Source organism: Lagenorhynchus albirostris, chromosome 8 (genome assembly GCF_949774975.1).
Source record: "Lagenorhynchus albirostris chromosome 8, mLagAlb1.1, whole genome shotgun sequence".
Classification (NCBI taxonomy): Eukaryota; Metazoa; Chordata; class Mammalia; order Artiodactyla; family Delphinidae; genus Lagenorhynchus; species Lagenorhynchus albirostris.
In genome coordinates, this window is record NC_083102.1 from 358,579 (window position 1) to 371,731 (window position 13,153).

A 13,153-nucleotide genomic window follows, 5' to 3' on the forward strand; every position below is an offset into this window, starting at 1 on the left:
GTTTGCAAATACAAGTTTTCTTGATTTATTTTATGTAGATACAAGTATGGCTTTGGGGTGTGTTAGCAATTAATTGTTTTCCAGTTAAATTGTGCCTAGATACTCCCTGTAACTGAAGTATCAGAAGTAAATAGAAATGACTGTTAATATAAGCCAATAATCCCATTTTGAGTGATCCCCATTTCAAGATGTGTTTATTGATTTTTATCTGTTTTTTGTTTTTGGATAGTCAGGGAAGAAAATAAACAGCAACCCAAATCCTCTTGTCCAAATGTCAGTTGGTCACAAGGCCCAGGAGAGCAAGGTAAGGCACCAGCAGTCTGACTGGGGCACTTCCGTGTGACTGTGCTGTCACTGTCACCAGTTGGGGGTGGCGCAGGCATCAAGACCATTGATTTATGAGTCTTTCTTTTGTTTTCTCAAATCAGTTGTTGGATAACCAGCTACTTAATTTGGTATCAAATATATTCATTTAAAAGTAACATTAAAAAGTGACACGAATATGTTAATTATGCTTTTGCTTGATTTCATGGGTAGATGACATGGGACAAATTCTAAGTTTCCTTTGAATGTCCTGTTAATATTTTGTTTAAAAGACAACCAGCAGTGCACAGGAAGTCCCCTACATACGAACGAGTTTCTTTCTGAGAGTGAGTTCGTAAGTCCAATTTGTTCGTTAAGTCCCACAGAGTTAGCCTAGGTACCCAACTAACACAATCGGCTATATAGTAGTGTACTGTAATAGGTTTATAATACTCTTCACACAAATAATACATGAAAAACAAACACACAAAATAAAGAAAACATTTTTAATCTTACAGTACAGTACCTTGAAAAGTACAGTAGTACAGTCCAACAGCTGGCATCCAGGGGCTGGCATCGAGGGAACAGGCGAGAAGAGTGACCGACTGGAGGAGGGAAAGGAGGGGTCGTCAGCAACAGGAGCCAGAGGGCAGGCTGCAGTTTCCCTCCGCCTGATGTGCACGACACAGGCTCTGGTTCCTCTCTGGAACCGGATACACATTCGCGTCTTTGAAAGTTCACAGCTTGAAGGTTCATATGTAGGGGACTTGTTCAACAAATACGATTCTGTTCAAAAACTGAGAGAGGGCATTGCTGTTGCTATAATATGTGCTACTTTCAGGAAACATTTCAGGAATTCCTCCCTTTTATTAACTGCTAACCATTCATCTAAGAAACTTCCTGACGTGCAGCAGTCTGCTGGCCTGGGGAGGTCGTGGAGTGAGGACCACACATGCAGATGTCGCATTGTCATGGGGCCTGGGACCCAGGCTGGAAGCTGCTGGCAGCTCATCCGCTGACACGCTCCAGACCTTCCACAGTTAACTCTTGATAGGACAGCCCAGAGGATGGGTGTCATCCGTAGCTGCCAAGTGCGATACTCGATAAACACAGTGTGGTGGTGCTTTGCCACAGCAAATATCCCAGAGCTGATTTTGGATATTTCTTTCAGATTCGGTACAAAACCAATGAACCTGTGTGGGAGGAAAACTTCACTTTCTTCGTTCACAATCCCAAGCGCCAGGAGCTCGAGGTGGAGGTAAGTGATTTGCATATTTACATGGTTGTGTTTGTATCTCTGCGTCACATAGTCAACACAGGGAGAACCGCCATTGTGGGCCCACCAGATGTGTTCATGCCCTAGGTGTCGGGCGGGGGGCTGTCAGTTTTTAATTTTCAACTTTTGACTGACTGTTACTGGCGTCCAGAGGTGCAGTGGGTGTTGGTGTTCACATGTTGGCACCACTGTCAGCCCTGCTGGACGTGTGGATACCTCAGGGTACTGCTCGTAATGACACTTCCCTTCCTGTTCCTTCCCCGCTGCCAGCCCGGCCTCGGCGTCAGTGGACACCTTTGCCTCCTTCCAGATCCTTAGGGCAAAGCCTTTGTGTTTCACTTCCTTCTACTCCTCCTGCCGGTTTGCTGAGTGTTTTTGTAATGAATGGGTGTTGAATATTGTCAGAGACTTTTCTACAAGTATTGAGATGATCACGTGATTTTCCTTTTTAAGTTTGTAAATATGGTGAAATGCAGTGTTGACTTTTAAATCTTAAATCTTGCAAACATTTACTGGTTTTCAAGATTTAACATGAGAAAACCTTGCAAACAAACCTTTATTTGGACATAACCCCACTTGTGATGTAGTATCCTTTTTATGTGTTCAATTTAATTTGCTAAAATTTTAAGAATTTTTGCATCGTAAGTGAACAATAAAGGTATATTGTGCAGCACAGAGAACTAGAGCCATTATTTTGTAATAACTTTAAATGGAGTACAGTCTATAAAGTTAATGAATCACTTTTATATACCTGAAACTAATATAATATTATAAACTGTACTTCAATTTAAAAAAATAAGATGGGATAACCTTTAAAACAAAGAATTTTTTGCACTCCTCTTAAAATAATCTATAGTAACTGGACCTTGGATTTAAAAAAATAATTTTTAACATTCTGTAAACTTAGTTATTTCATTAAAAAATGCTTTTGCAATTACAGTTTAAACAATAAGCAATCAGGCTGTTCGGTTTTTACGTGTAGTTAACTTACTTGATCATTGCTGTAGAGCCTATGAAACCACCAAAGTTCTTAGCCCTTTTGGTTAAACTACCTGTATCGCAGCAACCTAACAGGAGTGGTTCCTGTTGCAGAGGCAAAGCTGAAGGTTATTATTCAGGAGCCAGAAATTGTCATGCAGTTAAAGCAGATATTGTACATTTTGAGTAGAAGTCTTAAAAGAAACTTAGAAATGGGTCTTCTCCATGAACAAGTGTCACCACTAGAACTTGGCACACTACTAGGCATGTGTTTTGTCACCGTTTTCACAGGACTGAAGACATTTCCTTCTCATCTTCAGATTTGTGTGGACTGCTGCCTCTCAGCTCAGGGTCCTTGTAATGGATTCCTCGAACGGGGTTTTCTCTTTTTCGTGCTCATTATGACTATGTGATTGGGAGATGACCGGCCCTGTGACATGGCTACACTGTAGCATCACTATTTGCAATGTTTTGAGTCTCCCTGACGGGGTTTCCTACTGCGTTGTGCATGGCGACAGGATGTAGAAGGAGGTGGCTGAAGATGGGGTTTGGGGCCTTCCTGCGTATTCTGTCTCCATCCCCAGCATTGAGCGCTCTGTCGTGTTTGGCAGGTGAAAGATGAGCAGCACCAGTGTTGCCTGGGGAACCTGAGGATCCCTCTCAGCCAGCTGCTCGCCTGCGAGGACATGACCCTGAACCAGCGGTTCCAGCTCAGTAACTCAGGCCCCAACAGCTCACTGAAGATGAAGCTCGCCCTCAGGGTACTGCCGTCTCCAGAGCGCAGCTGGGGGAAGGGTCCTGGGTGGGCAGTGCCCGTGGTGCTCACGGTGCTGGGCACGGGGCAGGGATGACAGGGACGTGCTTTACGGGGAGTGTGAGTTTTCACATTGCTGCTGGCTGTGTAGCTCAGGGGAGAGATGACCAGGGCTTGGACTCCGACACCAACAGCAGCAGAGTTTCCAGGTTGCTTGAGCAGGCCCGGAATTGTTCCTTGGGCTTTCACATGAATCCCACCAGCGTTTTTTTTTTTTTTTTTTTTTTTAATCCTTTTGTCCAGAAAGTATTGCTATCTGGATCAATAAAGTTTTCTGCTAATGTTAAATTTTCAAAGGTCATTCAGAAAAAAGAATTAAAAAAAACTCTGCAAGACGGTAGAGATTACAGGAAAAATATTGTCCAAAATAGACGATGATTCATTTGTAAGTACCTAAGGAAATGCTGAAAATAAAACTGGCAAACATACGGGAAAATGCTAAAACTCTCTGATTTTTAAAATGCAAATTAAAATGCAGAACCAACTTTTTTTTTAAAGTAAAACAAACTTAGTCTGTGGAAGGTGTGATGGAAACGGCCTCCTTGTGCCTGGTCACAGCCTTTCCAGAAGGGACTTCAGTGTCTTCAGCTGTAAACCACAGAGCCCTTTCTCTGGAAATCTGACTCCTGGTAATAACACAGAACTGGGGGTGTTGGCTGCAGCTTTACTTGGTATAAGCGGGAAGAAGCTTCAGGCCGTCGGGATGACCCCCAATGCAGGGTTTAGACTGCTTAGGTACATGTGCACGCTCAGAGCTAATGTGAAAGGAAGCAAAGCGGGGAGGTGTTGCTCCCATGTCAACCCTAGGGGTCTGGCAGCCTCGCCCTGCCCCGGTCGCTGGTGGAGACGGTAGGATAAGGGTCAGTGTAGGATGGGGTTTGTGGCTTGGGCTCTGCCACTGTCAAGCTGTCACCACTGTGCAGAAGAGTGGACAGGAGGAGGCCGGAGAGAGATGCACAGAAGTGTGGCTGGCACCACGCGGTGCTGTGATGCTTACCCGCATGTGCCTTTTTCTGCACTTTCTGTAATATGGTAGGATAGCTGAACAGAGAGGCTAGATTGTTTTTCATGTTTTGTGCCAAGCTTCAAAGAAACGTTTGCAAATGAGTATCTCTAAAGCTGTTCATGTATGAGGCTGTTACCAGTGTCACCCGTTTTAATTTTGTATCTATTTTCACCTCAAGGTACTCCACCTTGAAAAGCAAGAAAGGTCTCCAGACCACCAGCACTCAGCTCAAGTAAAGCGACCCTCTGTTTCCAAGGAAGGGAGAAAAATATCTGTCAGATCTCAGATGTCTGCATCGCCAGGCACTGCTGACAGCAGCACAGCCCCATCCACGCCGGTCATGGGGGGCTGCGATAATAAGCCAGGTGTGGAAGAGAGAGCCCAACCCGCAGAGGCCAGCCCGCAGGGTCCGCGGGACCTGGGCAGAAGCTCCTCCAGCCTCCAGGCCGGCAGCACCGGCTCCCCCAGCCACGTCTCCGTCAAGGAGCCCACCCCAAGCATCGCCTCAGACATCTCGCTGCCCGTCGCCACACAGGAGCTGCGACAGAGGCTGCGGCAGCTTGAGAAGTAACTAGACGCCCCTTGCTCTTGCTGAATTGGCTCTTGACCCGCGGGCTGCGGGGAGGGAACGCGGTCCTAAGCCAAACAGCTTTCAGGCAGTGTGGCCCTTTCGCTCACCGAGCCTTTGGCTTTCAAAGTAAACCTGCCATTTTCCAGGGCCTAGTATTTGGCTTATTTAAAGCTTAGGAACAGTGGGGGGATCCTCAGACCAGGAAGGCAGAGTCTAAAGCTGACCTGACGTGGAAAGGCTTGGCGGAAGCTGGACACGTTTGTCACGTGAGAACAGGCCCTGCTCTTTCATGCTTGGCCGCCACCCATTTCACCGCCCAGCGGGTTTGTCTGTCTGTGGATGTTTGTGTGGATTTCTCACTTATGCCCCCTGAGTCATGGGCGTGTCCGTGGTTTCCTTAGATAAGGACAAAGCCTGCAGTTACCCTAACGTGAGCCTTTTCCTCTCAGCAGGGGGAGTGGGTTGCCCTTTGGGGCGGTCTCCTCTTTGCTGCCCTGCGGTGTGCTGAGCACGGAGCAGAGGCCGAGGTGTGGAGCCTGTGGCCCAGGGCTCAGCCGGGGCAGGCGGCCTTAACCCATGCGCAGAGCAGCTCTGCTCGTGGCTGCAATTTCAGGAGAAAGGAAGCAATCCCTGTCTCTCCCTTGCTCTAGAAAGAAATAGAATTTTAAATAAGAAACCAGTGTTTCCCAGGAGCTAAATTTGAGGAGAAACCGAGAAGATCTCAGAGCTGAGTCAGAGCCGTCATTGGTTGTCCTGGAGCTGGTGCCTCAGCCTGAGATGGGGATGGAGGGGAGGGGGTGTGACCTCATCAGACGACCCGTGAGGTGCACAGCAAGGGGCTCTGAGAAAGGAGCGCAGATTTGGGCAGTTCTAGGGTAGACATAGCTTCAGAAACTCTGAAGAGTGGATGCTTGTAAGGAGAAGCCTGTGTCTTGTTCTCACTTTGGGCTACATGGTTGTCAGCAATTGGGTTATATTGAACCCTCGGAGGAAGTATGAATCCAGCTGGCCCGTTCATACCCAGAAGTTCAGACTAGGTTCATGTTCGTGGGTGCTTTGCTTCCCGCTTGTCTGAGTGAATGAACGTGCTCACAGCTGCTGTGCTGTCTGAGGAGTGCTCTCACTCTCGGCTTTGTTTCCTCAGTGGGACGACCCTGGGACAGTCCCCGCTGGGCCAGATCCAGCTGACCGTCCGGCACAGCTCGCAGAGGAACAAGCTGGTGGTGGTCGTGCACTCCTGCAGGTGAGCTGGGCTCTCGGCTCTCGCGTCACGGACAGCGGTTTGTTTCATTTACAGACGAGAGCAAGTAGGCAATACTGCAGTTAGATACCGTAGTCCTGGTTTTCAGGTTCTTAACCTTGTTTCATAACATTTTCTGTTACTAACCGTTGTGGTTGCTTTGTAACACTCCCTTAAACTGCCATATTGCAGTTCATAAAACATTCCCTGTGGTTGAATGTTTACAACATGATAATAAGCATAGTTTTCTTTTAGTGAAGTGTCTTTTGGGGATTCAATTTCCAGGAGTGGATTTATAACAATTCAGAGAATTCAGGCAAGTCTGTGGGATAGTGACAGGAATAGCTGTAGTTGTTCGGGAAGAGCCCACGAGCTCTTTTCCCCACAAGCAGGACGGTTTGTACTGGTTCAGTAAACGTAACGTGATGTGACGGTGTTGCTTCAGTTTGTGTTTGATGACTGATGATGGTGTGGTGCTGATTATTTTCCTTTATGTGACTTGATTGTCTCACTAGTAGCTGTGATGGAGATAATGTGGTAGAAATATTTGGACGTTATAAAAAGACGTGGAAACAGGAAAGTAAAATTAGTAACATTTAGAAACATGATTATATAAATGTCGAGTTCGCTTCACTACCTATTTATTGAGCACCTTCTATGTTCCTGCTGCCGAGATAATTACTATGTGAGATTCCGGAGCAGCAGTCTGATTCAGAGGACTCTCCCTCGTGGGCTTTCGGTCCATCAACAAGTGAACAATTGGAAGTGGTTGCAGGGACAGCTGACCCTTGAACAGCGTGGGTTTGAGCGGCATGGCTCCGCCTACACGAGGAGCTTTTCAGTAGTAAATGCCACCACCCTACACGATTTGCAGTTGGTTGACTCCAAGGATGCGGAACCACATATGCGGAGGGTTGGAGCCCTTAACCTCCACGTGGTTCAAGGGTCGGCTGTAATTAAATACTAGCGTGTTTGGCCCAGTTGTCCGAGGACGAGAGCAGCATGAAGCCGCGTGAAGGAGGTGGGCCTGCGTCTGTGAAGCGTTCGGGTGGACGAAGGGCAGAGGGTGGGGTCCGTGGCCTGAGCAGGAGCCGGGGAGGGGTCTCCCGCGAGGCTGGCCGCGTCCCCTCACTGGGAGGGGACAGTGAAGCAGTGTGGAAAGGTGATTCTCTGCGGGTCAGAACATCCCCCAAACCCTGGGCGCAGGAAACGGGGCAGAGGCCACCTCTGCAGAGCCGCTGACCGAAGTGCGCGTGGGAAGGAGGCAGTCACGGGATGCAAGTAAAACTAGGTAGTAAGTTCCAGTGCGGTGCTCCTTAGATAGATTAGGTATCTAATTAGGTATCTAATCTTAGGTAGATTCTAATACCGAGCATTCTCTGGTTTGTGTTATAAGAAATCTCATTGCCTTCTCTGAAGACGGCTCTGATCCCTACGTCCGCCTGTATTTGTTACCAGACAAGAGGAGGTCAGGAAGGAGAAAAACACACGTGTCAAAGAAAACGCTGAACCCCGTGTTTGATCAGAGGTACGTGTCCACTCAGTGGGGTAGACAGTTGTGTTCACCACTCAAGGAAGGCCTGGTGGTGCCTTGGAATGACGGAGGCATTTACACCAGTGAGAGCATGAGTGAAAAACGCCTCCCGAAGAGCGGTCATAAACTTGTTAACATAAATAAATAAATAGGCATTTGAGCATCACATCGTGAATCCTCAGGCCACACTCCACCAGCCTTGGCCTGTGCACATGTGGAGAAATAGTAAGTTGAATGGTGTTGATATCCATTAACTCAGTTACTAGTCACTTAATCATGGCTTCTCACCAGTGACTTTATTTACGCGGAGATGAGAAACCGATGGGCAGGCACCCGGTCCTGGTATGGGTGTCTGGCTCAGCCGCAGCCTCTAAGAGTTCCTGCAAACCTGGGGTTCAGGCTGCTCGCTCTTGGGAAGGCCGACCATGTCCACATGTCCCCGTGTCCCCACAAGGCCTCCGACCTTGTCCTCTGCTTTGCCAGCTTCGCTTCTGGAGGCTTTTGTTCTGCAGCATCTGGTTTCAGGCTCCAGAAGGTGCCTGCAGATCCCCTCCTCTGTGAGGCTGCTTCTCGGACACCCCACTTCTGTTCACTTGCAGGCTTGGAGCTCACCCTCTTTGGGGGAGCGGACGGCCCTGGGCCCCCCAGTGTGTCGCACACCATGGCCCACGTTTTACACCGGGAGTCAGGCATTGTGTCCACACGGGGGAGCCACAGGGTCAGCCTTTCGCATGTTTAGGATTCCAGTCTCCTCTTATGTTTAGAGAATAATGGAACAAAAAAACACTTTGAGTCTTCCTGAAGGGCCAGGTCCAAACATCTAGCAGGAGAGATCAGTTTTATAATAAAAAATGAACATCACATTTGGAATGGTCTCATAAGCAGCAATGTCATTTTTTAGTTACGGTAAAACAGAGCAAAATTATGGAGAAATTTAAGGATGATCCTCTGTTTTCCACTTCAGCTTTGATTTCAGTGTCTCGTTGCCGGACGTGCAGAGGAGAACCTTGGACGTGGCCGTGAAGAACAGCGGTGGCTTCCTGTCCAAAGACAAAGGGCTTCTCGGCAAAGTAAGTTCGAAAAAAAAAATTCCTACGCTTTGTAAAAATTAAACACTTAACCCAGAGTACTCTTTTTAGACTAGATTTATGTACGTGGATAAACCACGTCAGCTAAGCTGCTGTGAGTGGTTTGTGAGCTGGTATCAATGTGAATTATCCCCCCTGGTACTTTGTGATAACTTCCTGTCAGGACTGTTGGATACAGGAAGGGCCTCTTGGGTATAATTGACCGTATAGGTCATGGGTGGATCATAAGGGTAGAAAAGTTGAAAAGTGAGAGGCTGAAAATGAGGGAGAGTGTGTTGCCAGAGAAGATCGGAAGCGATGGTGAGAGGCCTGAAACCCACTGTTGCAGGCCTTTTCTCACCACAGGTCCTGGTCGGTCTGGCATCTGAAGAACTCGCCAAAGGCTGGACCCAGTGGTGAGTGCCCCCCAACAGACAGACGCAGAGCCCCGTGCGTCCATTCAGGAGTGCTTCCCCTGTGACCGTGTGTCTTCCTGTGTCTCAGGTACGACCTCACGGAGGATGGGACGAGGCCCCACGTGGTGACGTAGGCTGTGCTGGCCGAGGAGCCCCCGCTGTATCCGCCAGCCCCGTGCCGACACGCAGCCCCCACAGACGCACCCATGCTCTTTTTATAATTTCATGTACTTGGTTACTTGTCCCTTAGTGGTTTTATAAAACATTGACGTTTTAGGCATATTTGGCCATTATTAGCATTAAGTTTTGTATGTTTAATTTCCTCTAGTATTTGACCAGTTTTTTCGGCGTGCATAGGATAGTGGTCAACCGTTGTGTGCATAAAGCTGTATGTCAGTTGTCTCTCCTAGGAAGCCGATATATGGTTGTGCTTTTTTATTGCTTTCTTTTGTATATCACTGAGGTGCACTATGCTGTGTAAATAGACTATTTTTTATAATCTCTACATGCTGGTTTGAATTCAGAAGAAAATGGATCAAGGAAATATATATTTTTTTTCTTCTAAAACCTATTAAATTCTTATGACAAATAACCGTTTTTGTCTCTGCAGGAAAAAGCTCTCAGTGACCTATTTTTTGGTGTTTCTTTTTAAAAAGAAAAGCTGAAAGATTAGTAAATATTAGTATATTTCTGCCCATTATGAATGATGAAAGAATGTATTCAAAGTATTTACACTTTCATAAATATAAAGATGTATTATTGAGAAGTCAGTTGAAGTGCTTATCAGGAAAAATGTCACATAACTGAGTTATATAAAATATTAAGAGAGTTGTCATGGTTCATAAATCATAGTGCACTAATCTGAAATTTCTTACATAAAATGGAATGTCTTAAGTTTATTTCTAGTTGCTTGTTGTAACTTATTCATGAAACAGTGCAGATACATAATCATACTTTTCCTGAAATGTAATACAGACGGATTTTAAATGTTAGCAGTTAGTCTGTTGTGAAATTTACAGTGTTTTTCAGCCCGAAAAGAAAGACAAACTCACGTTGTCCCCGTAGAGGCTGTGAGGTAGGTCGGGGTGAGTAGCTAGGAAGTCGCGGCGGGAGCCGACGCCGGCCCGTGATCATCAGCGTGACGCACACAGAAGACAGAGCCCCCGAGCCGGCGCCAGCCACCACCGCAGCCCCGGGGTTCCGGCACAGCGGCTGCTGGTTGTAAGGAACCCCTTACTGGGTTTCCTCACTTTATGCCATGACTGACCTCAGTATTGGAATATTGTTATACAACTTTTATTTGGGAATATTTTTCTTCTTAGATTATGAAAAGCATGTTTTAGATACTTAAAGGCCGCAAGCCTCTTACAAGGTGAGGCTCCATAGCCGTGCGGCAGCTGTGCATGCCCCAAGCACAGGGTGCACGTGTGCAGAAAGAGCTTTAAGGATTCTGAGACGTGTGGTGCAAATGACTTCCTTAGCCAGAGGGCACCCTACAGCTACGTAGTAATCCCGGGGAAAACAGAGCTGTGAGATTGAGTCAGGGACCTCACTAGGGCCCCCGCCATGGACTCCTGGGCGTGACCGGCCTGCCCAAGTGCCTGTGTGGACGCCACCGCTGCTCCTGCCCTCTGGCGGGTTTCAGTGGTGTCCACCGCACACCTTGAACCCTGGGTGTGCGTGTGATGGGGCCTGTAGCCTTGCGGTACGTCTCATGCAGTCGTGCAGACCCGGTGCTCTCGCAGCTTCCTGGGTCATGAAGCTTCTCCGAAGCCCCAGCAGAGACCATCTCCTCTGTCAGCGCGGGAGGGCCTTACGAACGTGGTGACACTCAGGGGTGTGTGCTCGGGAAACATCTAACTCTGGTACTGCAGCAGCGTGAGGAAGACAGGTAATTCCTAAATCTAATTGCCTGCCCGTGATACTAGATCTTTGGAGATTTTTTAAAAATTAGGTTTGTTGTGGGAATTCCCTGGTGGTCCAGTGGTTAGGACTCGACGCTCTCACTGCCAGGGGCCCGGGTTCGATCCCTGGCTGGGGAACTAAGATCCCACAAACCACGTGGTGCAGCCAAAAAAAAAAAAAAAGTTTGTTGCAGGGCTTCTGGCAGTGGTCCCCAGCCTTTTCGGCACCAGGGACCGGTTTCGTGGAAGACAGTTTTTCCATGGACTGGGGGTGGGGTGGGGGAAGATGGCTCGGGCGGTAATGCCAGCGATGGGGAGCGACGGGGAGCGGCAGGTGAAGCTTCGCTCGCTCGCTCGCCCGCCGCTCGCCTCCTGCTGTGAGGCCAGGCTCCTAACCGGTCCTCCTCCCCGGGGTTGGGGACCCCTGGCTCCTTGCATATTTCTAAGACAGGAGAAACACTCACTGAAATGTAGCATACCAGTGATTTCTACCAACATCCCCAGCTTTTGGGTTTTGTAGCCACGTGGTTCACCTGTTCAATGTGTATTTTACGTGGTGGAATACTTCAGTTAAGCAATTAGGCAAAATAAATGCCGTGAAAGGTACAAAACCCAAACAAAGCCAATTAGCAGCATGATGCCCACCCTCTGTGTGGATCGTGGGGCTGGACACAGACCCAGCAAACAGCTCCATTCTCTTGGAAAGGAAAGCGATGACTCTGAGGTCACTGAAACACCTCCCAGGTAGGATTCTGTCTTGATGGCCGATGGGTGTTTTGGGAACCTCTTGTGTCCAGTTGGGCAGCTGAGAATCAGTATCAGGCCAGACCTCCGCCGGGCTCCAGGATCCTGGCGATGGACACTCCGTTCTCAAAACCTTCATGGCCGGTGGTTCTGAATAATTGATTCATCTGGGAAAAGGGAACTTTAGCTTTTCTACCTGGAGCCAAACCAATGGAGGGGAAATTAGCGTTGGTTAATTTGAATTGTTACTTTGTTGCTTATCCTGTGCCTTAAAGTAGGAAGTGTGAGGCAGTTGCTTCAGGTTAAAACAGAAGGAGCCTTGCAGCTGAGTTCACCACAGTTTCTTCCTCATCCAGAGGTCAGCCCTCCTTTGTCAAGCACTGAAGCCAGATGCAGTCAGCGTGTGTGTTTATATTGTGGTTGTTGCTTTAACTCCAGTCCAGCTGGATGGCCTGCTGTGGATGGAACACAGCAGAAGGTTTATTGTAGAATGCCCTTTCCACTCAGCTAATTTTACACGACAGTGCATGTGTTTATTCAATAAAACGTTTCTGTTAGCTCACTTGTGATTTGTTCTTTCTTTGTCTTTTGGAGTAAAATTTTTAGTGTGGAAGCAGATAATTTGAAAAGTGGTTACAGTATAGTATTTATATTTGCTAGTTGTTAATTCTTTCATTTTCAGAAGAACTACCTCAGGGCACTGATATTACTCCTTTTGTTTCCATCTTAATTTGACTATTCTCTGCCTACCTCAGACTCTGAGTTTTGAAAACAGCTCTTCTGAAAGATAATCATGAGTAGAAAAAACAGTCTTGAAAACCAGAGCACTGAGAAGGAATGAAAGAGGGTCTGGTTTGAACAAGTGGAGGGGAACCACTAGAGGTGCCACTGCTGTTGGCATCCCCTGCCGATGGTCGGGGTGACTGAGGCGAGTCTCAAGAGTCTAGCGCCAGCCTCCCTGTTAATCAGCTCACTCAGCACCATCACAGTAGCATAATCCCAGTTTAGCTTTATTTAAAACCATTTCGCGCCTGGACTGTAAGTGTCCAAAGCAGAGGTTATGTGGGTGTTACTTAAATCTTTTCCAATTGTTTATCACTGTTCCTAGCACACAGTTGGTGAATGAATATCAGTTGAATAAAGGATGAATAAACCTGGCAGACCTTAAATAACATTAATTTGTCCTAACAAGTTTCCATTTAAGGAAAGGTGGGCACCTATTGCTAGTTCTTAGTTCGGGCTAAAGAGAAAGGTGCTGGTGAACATAGTAAAGAGTACACCCTATTGAGACAAAGGCCAT

The 13,153-nt window shown here is 47.4% G+C and overlaps 1 protein-coding gene across 3 annotated transcripts in view; it reads left to right on the forward strand.

The window, feature by feature from the left end:
• Positions 1 to 12,415, forward strand: part of ESYT2 (extended synaptotagmin 2) — a 77,014-nt gene extending 64,599 nt beyond the window's left edge. For all 3 annotated transcript variants that reach the window (XM_060156257.1, XM_060156258.1, XM_060156259.1), the window contains 9 exons: positions 230 to 304; positions 1,475 to 1,561; positions 3,169 to 3,318; positions 4,556 to 4,944; positions 6,093 to 6,191; positions 7,585 to 7,716; positions 8,687 to 8,792; positions 9,156 to 9,205; positions 9,294 to 12,415. In XM_060156257.1, the coding sequence (XP_060012240.1) occupies positions 230 to 304; positions 1,475 to 1,561; positions 3,169 to 3,318; positions 4,556 to 4,944; positions 6,093 to 6,191; positions 7,585 to 7,716; positions 8,687 to 8,792; positions 9,156 to 9,205; positions 9,294 to 9,339 (1,134 nt within the window). In that variant the 3' untranslated portion in view covers positions 9,340 to 12,415. The remainder of the gene's footprint in view (positions 1 to 229; positions 305 to 1,474; positions 1,562 to 3,168; positions 3,319 to 4,555; positions 4,945 to 6,092; positions 6,192 to 7,584; positions 7,717 to 8,686; positions 8,793 to 9,155; positions 9,206 to 9,293) is intronic.
• The last annotated feature ends 738 nt before the right edge of the window (positions 12,416 to 13,153 follow it).